The sequence below is a fragment of the Chiroxiphia lanceolata genome, chromosome 2, assembly GCF_009829145.1.
Source record: "Chiroxiphia lanceolata isolate bChiLan1 chromosome 2, bChiLan1.pri, whole genome shotgun sequence".
Taxonomy (NCBI): Eukaryota; Metazoa; Chordata; class Aves; order Passeriformes; family Pipridae; genus Chiroxiphia; species Chiroxiphia lanceolata.
In genome coordinates, this window is record NC_045638.1 from 44063333 (window position 1) to 44086511 (window position 23179).

Here is a 23179-nt window from a genome sequence, read left to right on the forward strand (position 1 = left end):
ACTTTGTACTTTATTTGCATAAAATAAGGCCTTTAGTGTCACTGCAACACTATCCTTACGTCTTACAGTGCTATTACTACTTACAGTCATTAAAAACTTGATTCACTTGTCTAAATATAAACTGGCCTTTGAGATGCTTTCAGCTATGCAGGATACCTGCAGAAAGCTGGAAGATATGAAACAACTTACAGTACACCTGCATCCTTCTTGGCAGGAGTAGATCAGTTGGGATACCCCAGCGTATCCTTGAGTGGCACTGGATGCTTGTAGATGCGTGGGCAGCTGAAATGAGTTCTCATTTCCACAGACTATAACAGTAGCTTAAGCATTTGACTAGTAAGCAGTTAGGTAAATTTCACCCTGCAGTGCTGAGACATTAAATGAAATCTCCAAGCCTTTGCAGTCACCTCAATTCACTATATGCTGGCAAAAGAGCCAGAGAAAAAACTAACAGGCCTTGCTTGAACAGGACTTTCAAGATTTAGTCCCAGATGCTTAGTTGTCTCGTTTTTTAAACTAGAAAAGTATGTAAGAAAAGCCTTTTTTTCCTGTGTTATCAACTTGTACAGATAGTCTTCTATAAAAAGCTACAGTCAGTTTTTGTCAGATTTAATACTGCCTGCTGATGTGCAAAGTTAAAAGTAATTTGAATAATTACACATAAAGATAGAGCTAACATTCATATTCTACCAATGTTATCCACTCAAACACTTTAAACCACATCAAATGACTCTGGTCATATGTCCATTATTTCAGAAAACAAAATTTAGCCATAAAATTACTCAATCCAAAATGTAACAGAATAGACATTGCTGAAATGTTTCACTCTTTGGAGTCTTTATTCTCTAGCAATGCATGCCATTGCATTGAATATAATCTATTCTGTTGTAAAATTAATGGCTTACTTTAGTCTTTCTTTCTGGTTGTAAAACTAATGTCTTACTTTCTTCTGTTGGTGAGCATTTCTTCACTGTCTCTTGAGAACATCTTCAACCCTTGATTATCTTTGTTCTGATCAAAGGAGCAACCTGGAGACTGTGTAGGCTTCCTTACAGGAGGACCACATATCTTTTTCACCTAAATGGAAAAAAAGCCACAAGAAGAAGGAAAGAACACATGTAAACAATAATTATTACATATTTCTCAATTCAGTTTAAAACCATTTTAATAACAGAGAGAAAGATCTGTAGACACTAAGCTAAAAAAAACATAATTAATTATAATACTTCTCAACACTATATCTGTAATGAATGAGTAAATACAAAATTAGTCATTTTATAGTAGGAAAAAAATAATAAAGGTACTAATTTTTAAGGAATACCAGGTGTATAAGAAAGTTACCACATGCATTTCATTGATTGTGGCTTTTTAATTTCCATAAGGGAAGTGTATTGCTATGCAGACAGTAACAGTAACCTCAGAGAATATGATGTGCTGTGAACAGCAGCATATTTCCATTTTTTCTGTGATATATCCCAATGACATTTCTTTCAAGGTTGATAAATTATTATGGCATGTTCAGCACAGTTACACAGAGCATATAGTGAATAGTGAGCATAGCGGAAACTTGCATTACAACATTGCAACATGTTAATTTAATGATCCAAGATGTAAGTTTAATGATTTGGACCACAGATGTTGAAAATATCAAGGCATTTCATGTCTGGCTTTCTGATCTGGATGTCAGTAGATACAAATTCACATGAAGTCCCATTTTCTTCTTTGTAAAATGTGATACTGAGCATTTTGTACGATAGAGGATATCAAATTGTGTTTATAGCTCATTACTCTTCCTAGACACTCAATAAAAGTAATTAGGGCCATATATATTTATTAAGTAAGAGATAGTTCATGCTGGGAATCCTATCAGACGAGATATTAAGCAGACTGAACAGCGTGTATTTTGTGTAAGCTAGCACACAGGCACTGGTGAAAAACTAACACTGTATGTGATTTACGAAAAGTTGTTTTCAACAGGTGGTCAACTTTCTTAAAGGAAAAAGGGAGAGAGGAGATCGCTGTTGGCTCTAAGACAGGGATCCAATTTTTGAAGTTATCATGAGAAGGAGGAAAGAGTGTGTATGTTACACAGCAAGGATTATTGTTTCCTTTTGCATTTAATATCCCCACATGTAGGAACAGAGAAAGCAAATAAATCTCATTTTCAAGTTATCATCACACATAAAAGAGAGAAGTGCAAGTCTCAGGGACCATCTTTCCAACTAAGAACTGCTGTAGTGTTAATTAAGAAATACATTTAATATTTAAAATAGAATAAACACACTTAATTTTGATGAGTTTGTTGTTATGCATGGTGTAAGAGGTGATAATGTAAGACTCATTGAAGGTACTTGCTTAGGCCAGTGAAAAGAAGAAGAATCAGCATTATTGCTACACATGAATATTGAAAGCAAGAGTAAAGTTGAAACCGAACAGTCCTTTTGGGCTGTGGCTCACATGTCTTAACTCAGGCAGCCAAGTTATAGCTTGAATCCCCTTCAAATGAGATACATGAATTTACCTGCAAGACAATCATCTCTGGACATATGACTAACGTCCTTTAAGGGATTACACTTTAAAACAACCTTTAAAATATTAATTTCACCATTTCTTATCAGAAGCAGTGTCTCTTTGGGTAGCATCTTACTACATTTTCTCTTGTCCTTAAATTCAGTTTCCAACCACCCTCACACCATTTTCCCCATTAGCTCTTCTTCAGAGTACCTTATAGCACACTCCACCAGCTTAACTGGACTCTCATTTCCCCCCATTTAAAGTCTCTACACTTTCTCTAGGCTTCATCCATCCTTATGTGAGTTTTCTCCTTCAGTGCTGCACTTTGCCAGCCTCTGCAGCAGCCTGTCCCATCAGCCAGTCTACACTAATAAAATGCAAATATACCAGGGGGACAAAATATTTTCATCCTTTTACTTGTCTCACTTTTCTCATATTCTCTTATTCTCATTGATGTGACACAGGGAGCTTTATGCTTATGATGAGCTTTTATAACAAAGCAACTGATTGATTGAGTTGTCTCAGTTCCAGCTTGCCATACACTTTAACTACTGTCTGTCTCACCAAGAATAAAAATAAGGGTTTAACAGAGAGTGAGAGTCAGATCAAGATGAGAAGGAGACCCTGTCTCATGACAGGCATGGATTAGGTGTGTAGGTTGTTGAGGGTCTTAGGTGCCTTGCCTATCTGAACAAGGCATCTTTGCTGTCCAGACACTCACAGAGGCTGACTGCAGGGTGGGAGCCTGTGAGGGGAGGAGAAATAGGGTGGAGATGATTCACTGGCTAATACAGCCCCTAAACAGATGAGTACCAGTTCTTCAGGTCAAGGGGAAAAAATAAAATAAATAAGCAAATAAATAAATAGTCTCTGGTTACAATAAACTGAAACCCCTCTAATATACATTCAGCTTCCCTAGGAAAACAAGAGAATCCACAGTTATCTGTATTTCCTGAATTTACAATAAAGTCTTGTTATATTTTACTCTAATAGGAACAACAAAAAAATAATTTTTACAGTCATAGTGCCTTGGAATATGCATGATACTTGTTTTATATGTGTTATACATATAAACAGTTTTTTCAAAGTACTGTCTAACAGCTTTTCTCTCTGTTCTCTTTGAGTCAATGTCTCCAGAAATGCATTGTGCAATACTAGGAAATTTGCATTCACTGATACATGTAAATACAAAGCTTAGTTCCAAATACAAAATCTTTCTTAAAAATTAATCTTGGGTAAACTTTATACATAAAAATAACATTAAAAGCCAGTAATTATCTGAAATGTCTTTTTAAGAACTTAAGATTTTTTCTCAGTGTTTGAAAATTCTGAAAATTCTGAAAATTCTATTAAAAAAAGCATTTGCCCAGCACCATATACACCTCTGCCATTCTCACAAAGATATGCATGACAGTAATCACACTGCTGAGAACTCAGTTCTGCTAATAACAGCAACAGCACAAATTTAGCTTACCAATCTTTAGCAGAGTCACTTACTTATTCAGACATACTTTGTTCAGAATGAGCTACTTCAGCCTGTACAATGGTATTGTCATCCTCTCCGTTATCTTTCTCATATCTCTGATGTTCAAACCCCAGGCACCACTGACTGACCAACTGTGTTGGTTCTTCTTTGTGTGTTTGGTACGTTTATGGTTCACCCAGCTGAACCCAACCTGGGGTTTTTAACTGTTCAGTAGTGTCTGTCACTTCTACGTAACGTTTAAATCATTAACTGTATGTGCATGACAAATTTACTTCTGCCTCCCACACTAGCCTAGTCTTCATTACCACCTGTTTTTTTCAGTAAACTTGTGTACATTAAATGGTCATATACTCTTATCTTGCCTTCAGGTGTCTGTTCTGTCTGTGAGCCAAATAATTAATAACCAAAATATTTCAACATTTTGTTTCCCAGTACAGGGCTGATGATACTCTAAAAAAGAGATGAATACAGTTTCCATAATCATGTCTGCTTCTTTTTTTTTTTTTTTAATGCATTCTTTGTATCTCAAGGAATGAGTACATGTGGTAAATGTAACACCACCTAGTTGTATTTCCTGTGTTTTCTGAAGGACTACAACTATGTTACATTGTTTCTTAATTTTTAGTCTTTGGGCTGCAAAATTAACCTTGCAAGTAAAAATTCATGTAGTGCTATTATTGCTAGTCTTGAGAGACATTGACTGGAATCATAACTTTAAGAGAAGGGGAATGAACTAATAAATTACCGTTTTGCATCAATATCTAAGCAGAATGCTTTCTTACTATCTTCCAGTTTCACTAGAATGGTATCCCTTCTGAATGTTTCCACAAACTGAGTGGATTTTACTGAGTGAAAATACCCTGAGAAAAGTGAGACTGAAAAATCACCAGAAATATTATTCAGGAGAGAATTACACATCTCACTGAATTTCAGGAAGAATTAAAGACTGCTATAAAATTTTAAAAGAGACAAGCCTCAGCAACTTACTAGGAATTTTTTTTCCTTTGGTGAAATGTTCTTAAGTGCTGCACAATATTTAAGGACATAAAAAGAAACATCAGAAAATGATAAAACTCCTGATTTTTACAGTTCAGAAAAACCTATTGTCATTATACTCAGCATGCTGCTATTATGCACAATTTGTATGCCACAGTATGATGACTGGGTTAATTAAAAGCTCTTGTAACAACCATGCAGTTAAATTACAATTAGTGCCGCACATGAACTTTATGGCAGTTTGATTTTGCTTGGTGCAATTCCTTAAAATGTCAACTTACGGTTGCTTACAGTTTGGAAAACTGGGGCATCATAAACCTTTATATTTACACAGGACTGGACTATGATGGCAGCATCATATTAATAATGCTCAGACGCTGTTCTCTAAGTTCACACGCTCAATATAAGAAATCTGACACATTCTTTGTTTTGGTTTTGGTTTGCGGGGTTTTTTTTCCCCACCATAGGAATTATTCTTTCTGACCTCAGCATTTCTACTGAAATTACTTTACACCACATGACTGAAGCAAACTGAATGCACAGTCCTGTAATGCACTTCAAACTAGATTTGCCAAGTGATTAGTGATGCTGCTACTGTGACAGAATTAAGACTCAGGAATCCTGAGACCCTCTGCTCCAATTTGGGTCATACACTGTTGTGAAATACATGGAAAATATAACCATCTAGTCCTGCAGTGTGTTCATAGTCTTTTTCACTAGTTCTTACTGCTGTGCACAGAGGAAGAGGGAAGAAAAAACTTCTCTGTATACAAAATCTCTTGGGCTTAGACTCAGCTCTAGCCGGGAATCAGAATCGGGAGTTCTTTATGTTTAACTCTTCTATGCACGTTTTCAAAAGTTGAGCAAGCACTATGAGTTTTTGATACATATATATATAGATATGCCGGATTTCCCGTAAATGAGGTATTTGTCAAGTATTCTCTAGATTGATCCAGTCTTTCAGACCTGCAAGGCATCACAGTGGCCATAGTCCATGCAAACATTAAAACCTGATTTTTTAACTGATTATTTAATGCACGTTTTAGTTACTGATTAGTCTGATGGCTTTTGGTTCTAGCTGTCAGATCACAAATTCACCACATTCCTTGCAGTTAAATCCCCTCAATCACTCCTGAGCAAATGGACAGTTGAAATCTAATAACTCTAAATAAAAGCAAGAATGAGAAGGCAGGCTGGTTGAAAATACATTTGTTACAAATAAAATTGTGTTAACTTAATTTTTATTTTTCTTTTCTAGAAGTACACAAGTGAATACTTTCCTTGAGAAATAGATTCTTGATGAGTCACAAGCATTTCCAGCACCAGATTACTACTCAAACTACCCAAGATATTCATCCAGAAAAGCAATGAATTAATATTAATTTATAAAATATCCTTGGTTTGTCTTATTCCAGTTAAACCACAAGAGGGAGCATCAGCATTTCAATATTCCCAAGCACTTCAGCAGCCTTCTATCTTTTTTTTTTTTTTTTTGCTTGGAACAGTTGCTCATTTAATATCAAAATTCCGTTTCAAAGAAAGATGCATTTTGATATGTGAGAGGGCGCACATGTGCATGGAAGAATAAAGTATTCCCTATCGAGACAAAATTCAAGTTTTTGAGAACAAGGAGAGCAATCACGAGGCACAAACATCCATTTTTTCCTTCAGAACATGAAAAAAGACATTCACACGAGATTGTTTCAGGAAAGAGTGGTGGAGTACCACCAGTGTTTGCAACCCAGAAAAACTATGTAAAAATTGCGTATTATTTCCTTTGCTTTCCTTGCAAATTTTGTGTTCTTTATCCTTCACTAGTTGATTTTAGCAATGTCTTAGGCATACCGAACTAAGCAAGCTCTGGAGTTAGAGAGGCAAATTATGTTTCATACCTAGGCTTATGCATTTTACAGAACTTGCAGGAGAAGTCCAAGACAAGTGAAGAGGCAAACATTGTGAATAAATGCCATGAGAAATAGAGAGTAAAGCTGACAATTAGAGTAATACCTGCTCAAATTACTAAACAATTTATAATAACCTGCAAGTTAAATCTTAAACAGGCTTGCCAGCTAATGACAATTTCAAAGCAATTTTATTCAAAATTGAAATTAAAATCTCAGACGATACATAAAAAGGTGCATTTATAATTTTTCAATGGAGATAAGACTTGGGAATGGTTTCAAACTCAAGAAAGGACAAATCCAATTCAAAGCAAACCCATGAAATGTAAGAGTTCGCCCCACACCCACCAAGACAGTGCTGAGGAAACATAAAGGCAAACTGCAGATATACAAAATGAACACCAACCAGCAAAGCAGAGGTATCCTCATCAGGAAAAACGGAAAGGATTACATGTTGCAAATAAAAGGCAAATAATTTTCCATGATATATAAATTGAAGTACAACTTGGAGATACTGAAGTAATTATTCTACTCAGTTTGGCAGTAGTGCAGCATCAGTGTCATTGCTGTACAATTTCTTGGGGAAATGCCCCATCACTGGAAGTATTCAAGGCCAGGTTGGATGGGGCCTTGAGCATCTGGTCTGGTGGAAGGCATCCCTTGCCCATGGCAGGGGGATGGAACTAGATGATTTGTAAGGTCCCTTGTAATGCAAACTATTCTGAGATTCTGTTTCTACCAAATCTTCCATCAAGATGGAGGACCAAGGAAGAGATAAAAATGCTAAGTTTGCAAGCCAGCCTTTTTTTTTTTTAATGCGGTTTTGTAAAAGACTGTTGTCCAAGCTGTTGAATTCTAGGAGCCACGGTGCCCAGCTTTCATGTGACTGAGACTCATACCCTCCTCCTACCACTACATCTATCAAAACTAGTGCTCCAGTCCTTTTTCTTGAGACTGTTCTCATATCTTATCAGTGTTTAATTATCTCTGCTTTCCTTCATAATTTTTCATGTTCTGATTGTAAAATAAAATGTAATAGACCATTAAATATGAGCTACTTAATATACTTTTAATTTGTGTCTTCTGGTCTTTAATTACTAAAACTGTAAATGGTTTTAATTCTGCTGCTCCATTCATGAGGGACTAACACTCAGCAAGTCTGGCAGTAAAAACAGTTGCTCCTCTCAAATGGGGTTGGGAGGGAAGGAAATTATTTTTTTCTTCTTTAAATGGCTTAATGTTAGGGGAAATCCTAATGTTCTTAGCCAAGTAACCCTGTAGCCAGAACACAGTACTGCCAGTTCAAATTCTTCAAAGGCAGTTCAACAAAAAGTGCTTCTTATGAAAGGCTTCCAGCTCTCCCGATCCAAGTCTGCTTCAGCGGATGCCAAGGTGTTTCATTCATGTTCAGTAAAAACGCTCTGTGGTTATCCTCTGAAAAGGAATTATATAAAACCAGCAGTAGCCCTTTCCAAAGATCAGCAGCTTGTGTGTAGTTTGACTGATTTATTTATGTTCTCTTGTGGTTCAAGTATACTTTATTGCTCATTACTTCTGTGTGCCTGCAAGTACAGCTCTGACACAGAGGGTTAGCACTGTGTTTTCTTGTCGGATACAGGCAGAATTCTTCATTATATCTAGGTCTAAGTCTATCCAGGGTCACCTGTGTAAACCAAAAGAAATTCAGTAGGAATGTGATTGTCAGTGAAAGCAGAAATAGGGCTTTATAACCTTTATCAAGTATGTTACTCACTTAAAAAAAATATTACAACTTACAAAACATAAAGAATTAGTGAAGGCAAAACAATTTGGCTGCATCGGCATATCTGCATAATGTGTTTGTATTTTGTGGAAGGCTGCAATTTATGCTCCAGAACTGTGAAGAGCAGAGTAGTTTTGTAAGTAAGACTCTGCAACAAAAGTATGCAAGTTAATAAAATCATGTTCACTTAGAGTAACAGTCATAATGCATTATTTTAGCATAAGACACTGTCAATACCTCTTTAGATAATTGGAGGGTCACCTTCTCATGATAATAAGAATCAAAAAAAATCAGAAAAAAAAGAGGATGGAAAAGCCTACTATCTAGTTAGTCAGCATTTCAGAGAATCTAGGTGTTTCTCCTTCATTCTGAACTGCATCTTACAAGATCAGCGGTTTTGCTTCCTGCATCCGTATATTAAGTGTTTCAGTGTCTCCTCACTCTCTTCTTTGAACCTGGAAAAAACAGGTTTCTTTGAAAATCTTTTGTGACATACAAGATAGTCACTTATTCATACATGTTCATATCATTTCTAGGACCAAAATAGTCCAAAAAGCTCATTTGCTTCAAAATATCTGTATTTGCCCTCAAGAAAAACCTTCCTTTCCAATACAAAGGATTGGCAGTGGTTTAAAGAACAACTGAGATAACAGAAGTCTGCTCAGCTTAGTAGCTCCCTTTGTGAAGAGTTATTCTGTTTCACAATGAAAAAGGAAGAACAGAGAAAAAAGAAAACATATATATAGCTTACAGAAAGGATTCTTAGCATCCTTTTACAGTTGTTCATACCTTTTATTCAGCTTTGGAGAAGGAGTGAAAAGTCTCCTTTCTTCTCTTTTTGCAAATGAGAAGAATCAGACTACACCATTTTCAGCCTCTTAGAGCATCTTCCTTCCCTTCAGTTCAGATGCCCAGTGAACACACTGAGACAAGGCTGCCACAGTGCCAGAGTTAGATATCTATCATGTCACCTAAACCCAAAACATGATGGCAGCCCAGACTGCTTACTCCACATTTTTCAGACCTCTGAGTCCCTGTGCAGCCAACAGAAAGAGGAAATCCCTTTCAGATCTTTTGCCTAACAATCTGACAAAAAAGGAGAAAAAAACTGAGGTATATTAAAGATCCTACGCTTCCCTGACATAACAGATCTCAATCTTAAAAAGGGAGTGCAGCAAATTTGAAACACAGAATCACAGAACCAACTTCCAAATATTCAAGTAATTTCAAATCGTGGATTTTCTCAAAACACATTAAATAGGAATGCATAATGCATGCCATGATGTATTCCTACATTATTGACTTGGCAGACTATGTTGAACATATCTTATATAAACCTGCACTACTCAGCATTACTTGCCAAAACGATGTGTGTATGTTGATAACTGTGGTGGGTTAGACTTGGCTGACAGCCAGATGCCCACCCAGCTGGTCTCTCATTCCCCTTCCTCTACAGAACACAGGGAGAAAAATAAGATCCAAAAGCTTACGGGTCAAGATAAAGACAAGCAGATCACTCATCAATTACTGTCATGGGCAAAACAGCCTTACCTTAGGGAAGACAAATTAATATATTGCCAATTAAAAATACAGTATGATGGTGAGAAACAATGTTCATACTAAAAACACCTTCTTCCTAGCTCCCCACTCCTTCATCCCAGGCTAAATTTAATTCCTTCATTCCCAGCTCTTCTGCCTCCCTTCAGTCCCTCAAGTGCTGCAGGGGGGTTGGGAATAGGGAATTGTGGTCAGTCCATAACACTTTGCTGGGGCAACTGCACCCCATACAGCAAGTAACTCCACTGTAGGAGATGCAGGCGAGGAACCTGGGCAATTTGGAAAATGAATTTAAAAAAAAACACTTCTGAGAAAAAAGTGTGAGACATGAACTTGACACTGGATTTGAAACTCTTCTCACCAAAGGTAAGAAATATGTCCTCTCTCATTTCCATAAATGAAAGGAAAATTGGGAAAAAAAGAAAAGGAATTGGAATTGATGTATCTTGAAACTGGTATATTCAAATGCTGAGAAGCTGATGAACACAGCAACTGACTTTAATCAGACAGTTGTGGTTTCATGGCTTCATGTTCTGCTATTATATTTAAGAAGTTCTTGGCAGAAACAAGTGCTTCCAGTGTTTGCCACACATCTGCCAATGTATCATAAACCTTAAAATAAAAGACACCAAGAGGATATTAGTATGTGTATGCACAGCAGTGTGTATTAATTTTACTTTTTCTTTCAAATATGCACTTGAGAAGTAATGCCTTGATAAACAAAAGGAGTAGATCATACACTAAGATACATTTTTCCACAACATGTGCACAACTGCATGTATTATTGCCTCTGCTAATATTCTATGCATGATTCCAAGCCCAGTTTCTACACATCAGAAGCAAGTAGACCAGTTGCACCATAAAAGGGCACCAATTTTGAGCATAATCCTGCAGCACAAAGCATACAGCTGCCATTCCAACATATAAGAAATGCTCTAAGATGTGATTAGCACTATTTTAATGTTAAATGTTGAAGCAGGTATCTTGTTATTAGAGAAACACCAATTTCACTTACAAAAAACCAGCATGGGCACTTACAGTAATATATAGTGTGTGATAGGAATGCCAGAAATAAGAGTAATACTTCAAATCTCAGTTAAGTGCAAGCTACTGAAAAGTATAGCAAGGATGGATCAAACCAGAAAATATGGGAAAAGCTGTCAAGAAATGTTTAGGTATGTTTAAGTAGGAATAAAGCCTACTACTTAATGAAAACAACTTTTCATTAGTTACAAATAAGCTATAAACACTTGATTTGGTGATTTTCACTTTCTTTTCAGAGTTCTCCATTCCCTTTTCTGATGAGCAAAACCCAGTTTAGCTTCAGAAGAAAACTTTTTGATAGCAGCAAGGAGCTTTTCCATGATGAAACAACGGGGAAGTGAAGCATAACACTAGAAGAATCTGAATTAGATGGAGGTCATGAGTGCAGTAGACCAACTTCACGCTACATAAAAAAATGGCTGATATATAAAAATATGCCATACTTTACTACACAAACAGTACAGCTTTTCACAGTTACAGCTGGAGGCATTTCTGTAAATGAAGAGAAAGGGAAGGTGATGGTCTTCAACTATGTGTTAGGTCAGATATCAAACTTTCCTTTAGAACATCATCATATTAGACTTTAAATCTAATTACTGTTCAGCAGTTTTCACAAATCAGCTTATATTGATCTTGTGAAGTAATTTAAATTCATCAATGTAATTTAAATTCAGCAAAGTAATGATGGCACAGTCATATGCCAAAAGCTTTAGGCAGAACTCCACAATTTTATTTCAAAATCTGCTTTGCTGAAAATGATAGGGTTTGGGTTTTTGGCTTTTTTTATAAAAAAAGTATGAAAGAACTATATGGCAACTGGCTTACTTTGTCTTTTACACAGTGCTAATGGGAACACACACTTGCTGAAAGTTAAAGGAGTACAAGGATGAGCCCAGATAGATAGTTTGGTGACAGAAAAAATACAATGAAGTTTCCCATAATGTCAAATCTAGGCAGTATCTGTGCAATCGCTAAACTAAAGCTCATTTTCTCTTCACAGTTCATCATCATCACTTCCATTTCTCCTGGGAACAAAAGTATCTCCTGTTGATATATAGCTTGCCTACCAACTCATTTGAAAACCTCTGTCCTTTGAAAACCCCTGGGCCATCACTCTGTTGATCTCAATTTTTATGATTCTGCTGTGGGGAATTTTATCCAGGCTTAGAGATTGTATATTTTCCTTTGACTAAAGATCTCTGAAATTAAAATAGACAGTGTATACTGACTTGAGAAGATTCAGTTTTAACACGCTCACATGGCATGCAGTTCATCAGCATGAGATGAGGCCAGTGTCCACATCCTGCACTTAGGAGAACATGAACATGATATATCCTTGCCTTGTTCCTGATGTCCATGTGTGGGCCCTATCCAACCACAGCTGATACAAAGATGAGAGGTTCTTCAATAATAATATTCACCTGATACACCCACCTTCTAAATCATTTCACAGAATCACAGATTTATTTAAGTTTGGAGGAACTTCTTAAAGTCATATAGTCTAACATACCTATTCAATCAGGGTCAGCTACAGTTGGTTGTCCAGGCTCATATCTAGTTGTTTCGGATATTTCCAAGGATGGAACTCCACAACCTCTCTGGACAACCTACTCCATGGAATTTCATGGTTTTTGATTTCTGCCCATTGCCTATTGTTCTGTCAGTGAGCAAGGCTGAGAAGAACTTGGCTTTTTCCTCTTCACTGGCTCATATCATGTGTTTATACAGACTCAACAGTCCCATCTCTTTCAGCCTCTCTGCATATGAAAGATGCTCCAGTCTCATGATTCTCTTTGTGGTTGGACTCATTTCAGTCACTCTGTATCTTTCTTGTACTGGGTAGTCCAGAACTGGACACAGTACTTCAGGTGTGGTCTCCCCAGTGTTGAGGAAAAGGGAAGGATCGCCTCCCTCAAACTGCTGGTAACACTCTTCCTAATGCTGCTTTCCAGTCAGTCAGCCTCCAGCAGGTATTGGTGCATGGAGTTATTCCTCCCCAAGTGTAAGACTTTTCATTTCCCTTTGTTGAACTTCATCAGATTCCCCTCAGGCCAATTCTGTAGCCTGCCAAGGTCCCTCTGAACGGCACAACCATTTGGTGTATCAGCTACTTCTCTACAAACTTGCTGAGGGTGCACTCTGTCCCATCAGTCAGGCCATTAATGAAGATATTAAACAGTATCTGCACCAGTATCAACACCTGAAGGTCAGAGCACTAGTGACTTGCCTCCAGCTGTACTTTGTGGTACTGATCACAATCCTCTGGGTTCAGTCACCATCTGGTTTTCAGTCCTCCTCACTGTGCATTTTGTCAGCTTATATTTAAGGGTGTTGTAGGAGACAGTCTCATAGGCTTTGGTAAAGTCAAGGTACACATCATCCATTGCTCTATCCATAGCCTATCAATTTGGCTGTCCTATGAAGGGTATCAAGTTGATTAACCATGGCTTCCCCTTTGTAAATCCATGCTGATTACTCCCAGTCAACTTCTTCTCCATGTGTTCGAAATGGTTTCCAGGATTGCCCAGGGAAGTGGTGGATTCTCTGCCTCCGGAGGTTTTTAAGATGAGACTGGATGTGGCACTTAGTGCCATGGTCTAGTAACCATGCTGGTAGTGGATCAAGGGTTGGACTTGATGATCTCAGAGGTCCTTTCCAACCCGGCTGATTCTGTGATTCTGTGATTCTATGATTCTATGATTAGTTGTTCCATCACCTTTCCAGGGATGGAGGTAAGGCTGATGGGCCTGCAGTTTCCTGTATCCTCCGTCTTACTCTCTTTGAAGACATTGATGACTTTTGATTTCTTCCAGTCTCCAGAAGCCTCAGTCTTCAACCTCTCCCAGTTTCCATGACCATTCAAAGACAATTGAGTGGACACATGATGACATCAGCCAGCTGCCTCAGTGCTTGAGGGTGGTTCTTCTCAAGCCTAATGAACTAAGGTATGTCCAGTTTGCTTAAATGCTCTGCTCTAAGGTTAGTCCCCAAACTTGTTCTTCTAGACCGAATGTAAACCTTCATTGATCCACACCTTCCCCCTATTCTCTGGCCCTTTAATTTCTGAAGGTCAGTCTTGCTAGTAAAGACTGAGGCAAAGAGGACATTGAATACCTCAGCCTTTTCTGTGTCTGTGTTACCAGTTCCCCCGCCCTATTCAGCATCAAGCACACATTATCCATAATGGATCCATCCTGAGGTAGAAAACTCTGCAATCAGCACTGACGCTGCTTCTTTTTTCTGCCCATACAAAGTGCACCTGGAGCCTTGTGTTACACAGGGCTCTTTTACTAAGGAGAGTGATCCTCCAAGGTAATCATAGCAATCATGACAAAGGAGTTGGAGCATGTGTAGAAACATGGAAGAGAAGGAAAGTTAGCCATTTTAATATGGTAAGTTGTCCTTGCCCTCAGGCTGCTCTTTTGCTGCAGCACTGGAGAGCTCCCTCAGAATGAAGCTGTCCGTATTTCTCCTTATTGTGCAAATGCCAGAAAAAGTTGTCTACCCAGTATCAGATGAACCACAGACAAATGTAGTCAGCTATCTGGAAGAGCCAGATAGATATTTGTCTAAACTTAAGTATTTCCAATCAGATAAAATATACCTAGAATGTTTGCAATATAGAAATTTACTTTGCAGCTTAAATATAAACAATATGTGCAACAGACCAAAGCAGTCATAAATTATACAATGCTGTGTAATCTGCTTAATTTGTAAAATAATAAGTGATTAGGTTATTCTATTACAATTGCCAGTTTTACTGTAGCATATACAGTAAATTAGACTGTGAAACTATATTTTCACATAACTAATTCTTCTTATGTGTAGGGCCTTTGTTTCTTTTTAACCGGGGTTTTGATTTTTATAAAGTGAATAGAATGGAATAGAATAGAGTAGAATAGAATGAACTATTTCAGTTAGACTAGACTATTATCTAGTCTGACTGCCTGACCGCTTCAGGGCTGACCAAAAGTGACAGCATCTTACTACAAGTATTGTCCAAATGCTACTTAAACACTAACAGGTCTGGGATATCAACCACCTCTCTAGGAAACCTGTTCCAGTGTTTGGCCACCCCCTCGGTAAGGAAAGGTTTCCTAATAACAAGTCTGAACCTCCCCATTTATAAAATAGTGTTTCAATATTTATTTTAAAAATAACAAAATTTTGAATGTATCACTTCCAAAAGATATATTTCTTATTTAATTTTATGTTAGTCATAAGAAAATTAAGGTGGTAAGAGCAAATGTACATTATTTCCTTTCGAAAGTTTCAAAATCCAAAAGTAGGAGTCATGAATAATGCTAAGACTACAAAGCAAGAAAACAAAATCAAAAGAAGCAAAATAAAGATTAAAGCCCTTACCCATTTTGCTAAAGGGTATGCAGCATTCAGTCTTCAAAATCACAGAATGATGAAAGTTTTCTCCACTAATGAGGCCAATTAGATAAACTAGTGGTATAATAGTCACTAAATTTGATAATGAATGCATGTCCCTTCTGTGTACATACTGTTGGGTGAACTGAAACACATGGAAATAACATTAGAAGACACTCATTTGCCATTGTTTAGACAGACTGAATTGTATTAGGAGGGATATTTCTTACTTCTTTTTTTTTTCTTCCTTTACTCTATTTTCCTGAATTTTCAATTTTATTGGAAACGCTTATTTTCATTCTTCTCTTTTCCTGAAATTTTATTAGATGGATAACTCTTAAGTTTTTCAAATAAAATCAGGGGTGCATATTATAAATACTGCTTGGAAGTACAGCCTAATATTTCCCTTAGAGAAAAATACTGTAATTATATCTCTGATTGTTATCAAATCAATGATTTCTTTAAAGTAGGGACAAAAATAATTATTTTTAATATAACTTCAAATAGCTCATGAACTTACTCCACCTGATTGACTAATGTACTCTGAGTAAGCAACCAAAGAGCAGTGCCTATAAAGCACTAGGTGTAAAACTGTTGTATTTATAGGCATACAATCATCTAAATAATAGATTTTAGCTACTAAGGAAGTGGGTTCACAGGATAGCTGGTTCTAAAGATCCTCATTTCTTGCATCTCCCTAAGTGCTTTAACCTGTAAAGCTATGAAAGTTACCACATATCCAGGCACAGCACTTCCCACTATTAGAAATGCTGTTAATCTGTTTTTTTGTTCACAATCAAAAAAAGCTTATAGCTTTCCAAAAATAAAAACTGCAGTTATAATATAGCTTGCAGTTGTATGTTTTGTACATATCTGGGATTACCAAAAGCTGTCTTTTCATCACCATCTTTCCAATCCTTTTTCAAACCTAAAATATTAATTTGTTTAGTGCACTTCTACAGCACTTCATTTTCTGGAATGCAATAAGGCTATGTGACTTTTCACTGGAGACACCCTAATAAAAAGTAGCTACATAAAACAGATTATAGAAGGAATAGAAAAAAATCCCATAAATATTGTATTTATAATGCTTGTGAATGTCCCTTTCATGGGAATTTTAAATCTAAAACATCACTACATTACAGCAGTGTTTATAGCTAGTCATTTCAAGCAAAAATAACCAGTAAGAAAATACAGCCCTAAATATAATCTATTAAATTCTTCCTGCTAGCATTCCATGACAGAAGAAAGATGTTGCTTTCTTTACAGTATTAAACAGCTGATTAAAAAAAAAAAGCAAGACAAAAGTCTCTTTTAACACAATATAATTATGCCTCTTTTTTAGAAGACACATAACTTAAGATTTTCTTTCAGTATTAAACTGAGATGAAAGGACAAGAACTTCCATAATTTTGATATTTTTGTTATCTGTGACTGTTTGGAAAACTTAGAACACAGTGAAGACATAAAGCTTTTGAAAATCCCATTCTGAATTTTTGTAGGCTTATATTACATACGAAAGTGCATACAAGAATTTTACCATACTCGTAGTACAAATTCCTCACTTTCAAAATGAGGAAATGCCAGAATTTCTCTGTGTGGTTTTTTTTTTTATTTTTTTATGTTGTGTTTCTGATTCCCAATTTTTATATGTGTATATAGCTTATAGCCTTTAATATCATGGTCACATACTTCATTTTCCTTCAGATCCCAAAATCATCAGTGCCCAGAACAGCCAATGAACAACTAATCAATATTCCTTTTTATCTCTTTTATTCAACATTAAACTCAGACACCATTGATCTTTTGGGAATCACAAACAACAGTTTCACGTAAAGTTTGGAGAAAAGACTTAATTATAAAGCCTTGTGAATTTTCTCTCCTTTTCCTTTCCCCTTTCTTTTCAGCTCTTGCCTGACATCAGACTCATCTCACCTCCTCTCAGGTCCTGTGTTTGTTCCACTCCAATGAACCTCAGCTGTCGTGTTACCCGAAGTGTGGCAGCACACGTCTTCAAACATGAAAACAGAACTACGGCTCAGAGTACAGACAGCTCCCTCAACCAGCTTGACCCTCAGCTGTCAGAGCAGTGTGCACACAGGGAAAGGGGTGGGAACATAAAGCTAAGCTGCTCCTGCCAGAGCAGGACTTGGGCAATCCAGAGTGAGACTGGCTTAAGTCGCTGCTGAACTACACTGTGAGTGACACAGGAACTTCCCCTTCCATGGCATGGGACGGTGTCATTAATCCATGCATAAAGAGAATGGAAACACACTCTTATGCTGAGAATAGTAGGCACTATCTGTACCAAAACTTTGTAAATCTTGCTAAAATCTCTTTGTCCTTCTGTCTGAACATTGACAGTGGCTAAATAACACAACAGAGGTAACATGAAACAATTTATTACAACTTGTAAACAAATTTCCATAGGATTTTTGTTTTGGGAGGGTTTTTTGTTGTTGTTTTGGGGGTTTTTTTGTTTGTGGGGTTTTGGTTTTTTGGGTTTTTTTTGTGTGCTTCTTTTTTTTTAACATTTATACAAGGCTTAAATGTGTTATAAAGTTCTTATGCATTCATTCCAGCAGTACAGTGCCGTCCATAGTAATCTCCTTGGCTAAACACAAGCTCAGAGACCAGCACAAAAGAACAGAATGAATCTGCAAGGTGCTCTGTAACAACAGGTACCTTTAGCTGTTACCCAATGCTTAAGAATTACATGCCATCTTTTTCAGGCTGTCTTAATAATGCTTCCTGTTCTTGCTTTGTGTTATGCAGCTCTCTTAAACCTATATTACATTATATCTGCAGGGACATACATGCAGATGTTTGCTAAAAAAAAAGGAGTTTGTTCCAACTCCTACCAGCTAAAAAGCATAGAGTCCACTATGCACTGAGCAATACCAGTAGGTAAATGGACATATATAGACTTCAGGAACAGAAGTGTCATTAAATAAATATCAATGTGAATGTGTGAAAATACATGAATATGTGAATAGTTGTATTGTACAACCCACACTTCCCCACTAGATTCTGCAGAATAGCGTAAAATAGTGCCCAGGTATCGAGATGATGAACAAGTGCTGCACTTATTTGTCAGTCAGCAGAGTTGTGGGAGGTAGGAATTAAAGGTGAATTTGAAACAGGAAGAACAAAGGAAAAGACAAATTCCATCTACAGACAGCATGGCATTGCTCTGCTGACCTAAGCAGAAAAGGGAACAAGTTGCAAATTACCAGAAAAGGAAGCCATGTTATATTGGCATTGGTGGTCTTTCCACATCACACAGAGTTTAAAGTATGAATATATATCAGATTTAAATATTCATGCAACATGTTAGAAAAATTCCTTTGTGTATGGTAATTTACACAAACATACACATGAACAGAAAAAACTCTACAACTACATGTATCACTAAGCAGAATACTCTGTAGATGTATATGTATATATGATACTTCCAAACATTTAAACATTTTTTTCTGTTTGCTTCTTTAAAACTCACAATAAAATTCACTTTTAAAACTGCAGAGACAACTGTGTGCTTAAGCAAGCCATTACTTGCTTGCTCATAATCATCTTTTCCGTCTGTTAGAATCACTGATGCATTAATTGCTTATCAAAACTTGAAACAGTTAATGAGTCATTTCAAAGATAAAATAAATAAATATTAATGAGCCAATTTCAATGGAATTCATGTCCTCTTCATATTAAAGCTGAAAAACTGGATTTATTACATGTCAGAATTGTCTTGATACCTAACAAATGGGAAAATATGAAATATACTGACTAATTAGATCATCATTTTTCAAGGGATCATTGCATCATAGTCATATTTGGTAAAATTAAAGATCAAAGAGAGAAAGGACTGGTCAATTAAAACAGAAATTAACTGAAAGAGATGTTTAGATCTGATGCAACTTGAGTGAAAAATGAAGAATTTAGGGTAGAAATTTTGGAAGTTATTCTATATCAATCTTCACACAAGTAAACACATGATCTTCAAACAAACACATTGGTAACAAATATCATTACATAAGAAATTTTAGTATTCTTTACATTGTATGAAGAAAGGGGAGAAGAGAGGCATAGAGTTTTCAGGAGTAACAAAAGCATTTTATTTTGGATCAATATGAAATTTTCATTAAGCCAAAACACTAGGAGGAGGGCTCTTCATCCACCTAATTTTTTTACTAAAATTCAGTGAAATACACTGTTTCGGAGTGTAAAAACTTTCATTTTGAAAACATGAGTGTGCTGAGAGACTTTTAAGTCTGGGTCCATGACAGTTCACTGCTGAAAATCCAAGTCTAAAACTTTTCAAATTAAATTACCCAGGATAAAATACGAAACACAAGTCCTTCCCTTGAGCCTTTACTTGCTTGTTCTAGCTTGTTCCTGAATATTATAGGCAAAAAAGATCCCACAGAAATCAAAGGAGGAACAGGGTATATCCCTGAAAGGCAACTGTAGCTCTGAAATAACTTGAATTAGATAGACATCAGTGAGCCACTTATGAGCCAAACTGTTAGTGAAAAACCTTTTCCAAAAAAAAAAGACAGTTTTTCTCAAGAAGTTCAGCAGCAGGATATTATGGTTCATGTAGCTGGCTGGTATAAAGCAGTTAAAATGGGAAATTCACAGGCTGAGCAATTTTCCAGTTACTCAGTGACTAAGCAGGATGAAGAATCAGTTTTAATAGACTCTGAGTCTTAGTAAGAAATGAAAAATGCTTTATTTATTATACGAGGTCAAGTCGTTTACTGTCAGAGGTCCTGTCAGCTGCTTAGCAGAAGAAACTGCTTCAACCTTACGTACTGAGGCAGGCTAGGGCCTGCCTCCTAGAAGTATTACTGCACCTCAGCTGATGCCACACCACAGGGACACCCAGACACCCTCTTCAGACCAGTGTGTACCATGAAACTAAAGACATCTCCCCAAACCAAGTTATCCAATCCAGCATTTAACATAGAATATGTCACTGTCAGTGAAGTCTGAATGTAAGAATACAGAGAAAAATGCAATTACAAAATATAATATAGATTAAAAATAATACATGAAAAATTCAAATTTTGCTACTTACTTAACCTTCATAAATTAGCAGATATACTAGGGTTTTTCCTAATGTGTAGGTAAGTAGTGCACACTTTCCCTAACAATATCTTAAAATTCTTCATGTCACGCATTCACAGCTAACAGAGCTCTCACATAACTTTTATCTCAAGTATATGCACGGAAGGACTCAGTTTATGTTACAAATGAACTGTGCTACTTCCTCTGAAACCTAAATAATTATGGAAATAATATATGCAAAGTCACAGGTTCTCTAAGGCAGGTCAATAGTATCTAAAATAAGGATTGCTTAAATTTCTCATTATGTGCACACAGGATAGCAATGAAGTGATTAAAAATTTTTCTTATGTTCATGAAAAACATTTTTTGTGCTCCTAAAAATTGCATTGTCAAATGAAGCTGAACTCAGATACAAACGTGTTCCTCACCATAAAAATGGCCAAACAAGTAAGAATTATCAGTCAGACTTTTCCTGCTGTCACTGAGTGTATATAAACCACCTTCTTACCTGCTCAGATAACTCTGGCCCATGGATATGAGCCTGTACCAGAGCATCATTAACAAGCGAATGAAAGTTGAGAAGCACGTGCTCAATGTCGTGTGTTCCACTCATGGCGCTTGAGAGCTCCTCCAGGGAGCGAACATATCCCCGCCAATGAAGATCAATTTCTGCTATGCTGGCTAAGCAGCCCCGGATGATGTTGAGGCAGTAGCCCAGGCAGGGCTTGCTCAGCATCACTCCCTGGTAGTGGGGGCAATACTGCATTCTCAGTAAAGCTCTGCTGCAGTCTTTGGAGAAACGCAGGTGATCTGTTGTGTTGATCACTTCAATCCCCAAATTCAGAGCCTGCAAGAAAGTCCGGCTGGATAAGAGTGATCTTCCCATTTGTCCTACGGCCTTTTTGGGAATGTTGCCAAAGGGCCTGATGTCTCTTCTCGCCATTTGGAGGCACTCTGCATATTCCAGTGAAATGTCAGTCAGACCGGGGTTAATCACGTGGTTGTAGACTACTGGAAACAGAGTGTCAAAAAATCTATTGACAAATTTCTCTGTGCTAATGTCTGTGCCAAACACGAAGAGTCCAACATCAGTGAAAAACTCCTGAACACGCACACTAGCCTCAGCAGCCATGTCTCTATAAGCAGTGCAGAAAAGTGTGCTTGTGTAATTCTCAGCCAGTCTGATAAGCATTTCAAAGGTTTCTGTAATTAATAAATCAATCAGTCAATCAATCAATCATTATTTTTAAGGTTTAAAAAATAAGAAATTAGAGTAATAAGAACTTAAAACAGTTACATTAGGACAACTTACATTTATCCCAAATGAATTTTTGTATTAGAAGTTTTGAAGAGACAAACTTCTCACAAATTATGACAACTGTCTTTTGCATATACGGAAACACTTTACAAATAATGTTTCAACACAATTAATAATTCATATGTTTTCTTTGCAGGTTATATTAAATACAACCTAAAAAAAGGCATCTCCTTGGATGCAGCAGCCCAGAATAGCAAGGATAAAAATTTAAGTCAAACTGATTCTTGGTCTAGATGGCTTAAATAATAAAGTGTGAAGAATATTAAAGGTTTACATGAAAATAGTTATTTTTGTAACTGTAAATTCAGTCCTTTACACAAATTTTGCCAATGCTTTAGATGAAAATTGTTAGGTAATATTAGTAAAATAGTGATGTTTCAATAATCCCTATAGAATTACATTAATAAAGTTTTTATGACCCTTTTCTTTTTTTTTGTTACTACTTTTCCTAGATGAAAACATCTAAAATGTCTGTCTCAATCCACAGCCGCAGTATCCTATTACCAAGAGCACAAACAGTAGTTGAAAGAATAAACCCGCTGCACATGGATAATCAATGAATTTTACAATATAGTATAAACAATAACAAATCTTCAATATTGAACTACATTGCCAGTGCCTCAGCAAACCCCAGATGAATGAGTACAATAATCAACTGTATAATCGATTGACTATTTGTGCTTTTCTAAACAGGATATTATGATACTGACCTCTTGTGTTTACAATTCTGCATCATGCTGTTTAATTGTCATTTTAGGATTTCTTACAAAATTTGTTATTCAGATTTATTCTACTGTCACATTTTCTACTTTATAAACACCAAGGCTATTCCAGAGATTTGTTTTGCTCTCAGACAGTTTGACAGACAGCAAAGCAGACCTATGTTTACTTTCAATACTGAACAGCGCCAATGAATACCTTACAAGGGCAATCCATGTCATTTATAACACATTCAGACACCTCAGTGACAAATCAAGTTATGCTGGTTCAATACTGCAAGTGTATCATAGACGTGGCAATGTATTTCTTTATCTTTTAAATCTATGGGCTCAGACTAACATAATCAGTCCTAATTATTCAGCCACATAAAATAAGTGCTGAGTTTTCAATCAGTATAAATCTAATAGACATAAAATACATTTTAAATATAACCAAGA

General features: G+C 36.6%; 1 protein-coding gene across 3 annotated transcripts in view; it reads right to left on the minus strand.

The window, feature by feature from the left end:
• The window catches only part of GPC5 (glypican 5), a 272432-nt gene that overhangs the window by 168631 nt on the left and 80622 nt on the right, over nt 1-23179 (minus strand). For all 3 annotated transcript variants that reach the window (XR_004355223.1, XM_032679004.1, XM_032679003.1), the window contains exons 2-3: nt 21213-21907; nt 944-1077 (exon numbers count right to left, since the gene is read on the minus strand). Coding sequence is in view for 2 of the 3 variants with exons in the window: in XM_032679004.1 (XP_032534895.1) it covers nt 944-1077; nt 21213-21907 (829 nt within the window). In the remaining variant the exon portion in view is untranslated. The remainder of the gene's footprint in view (nt 1-943; nt 1078-21212; nt 21908-23179) is intronic.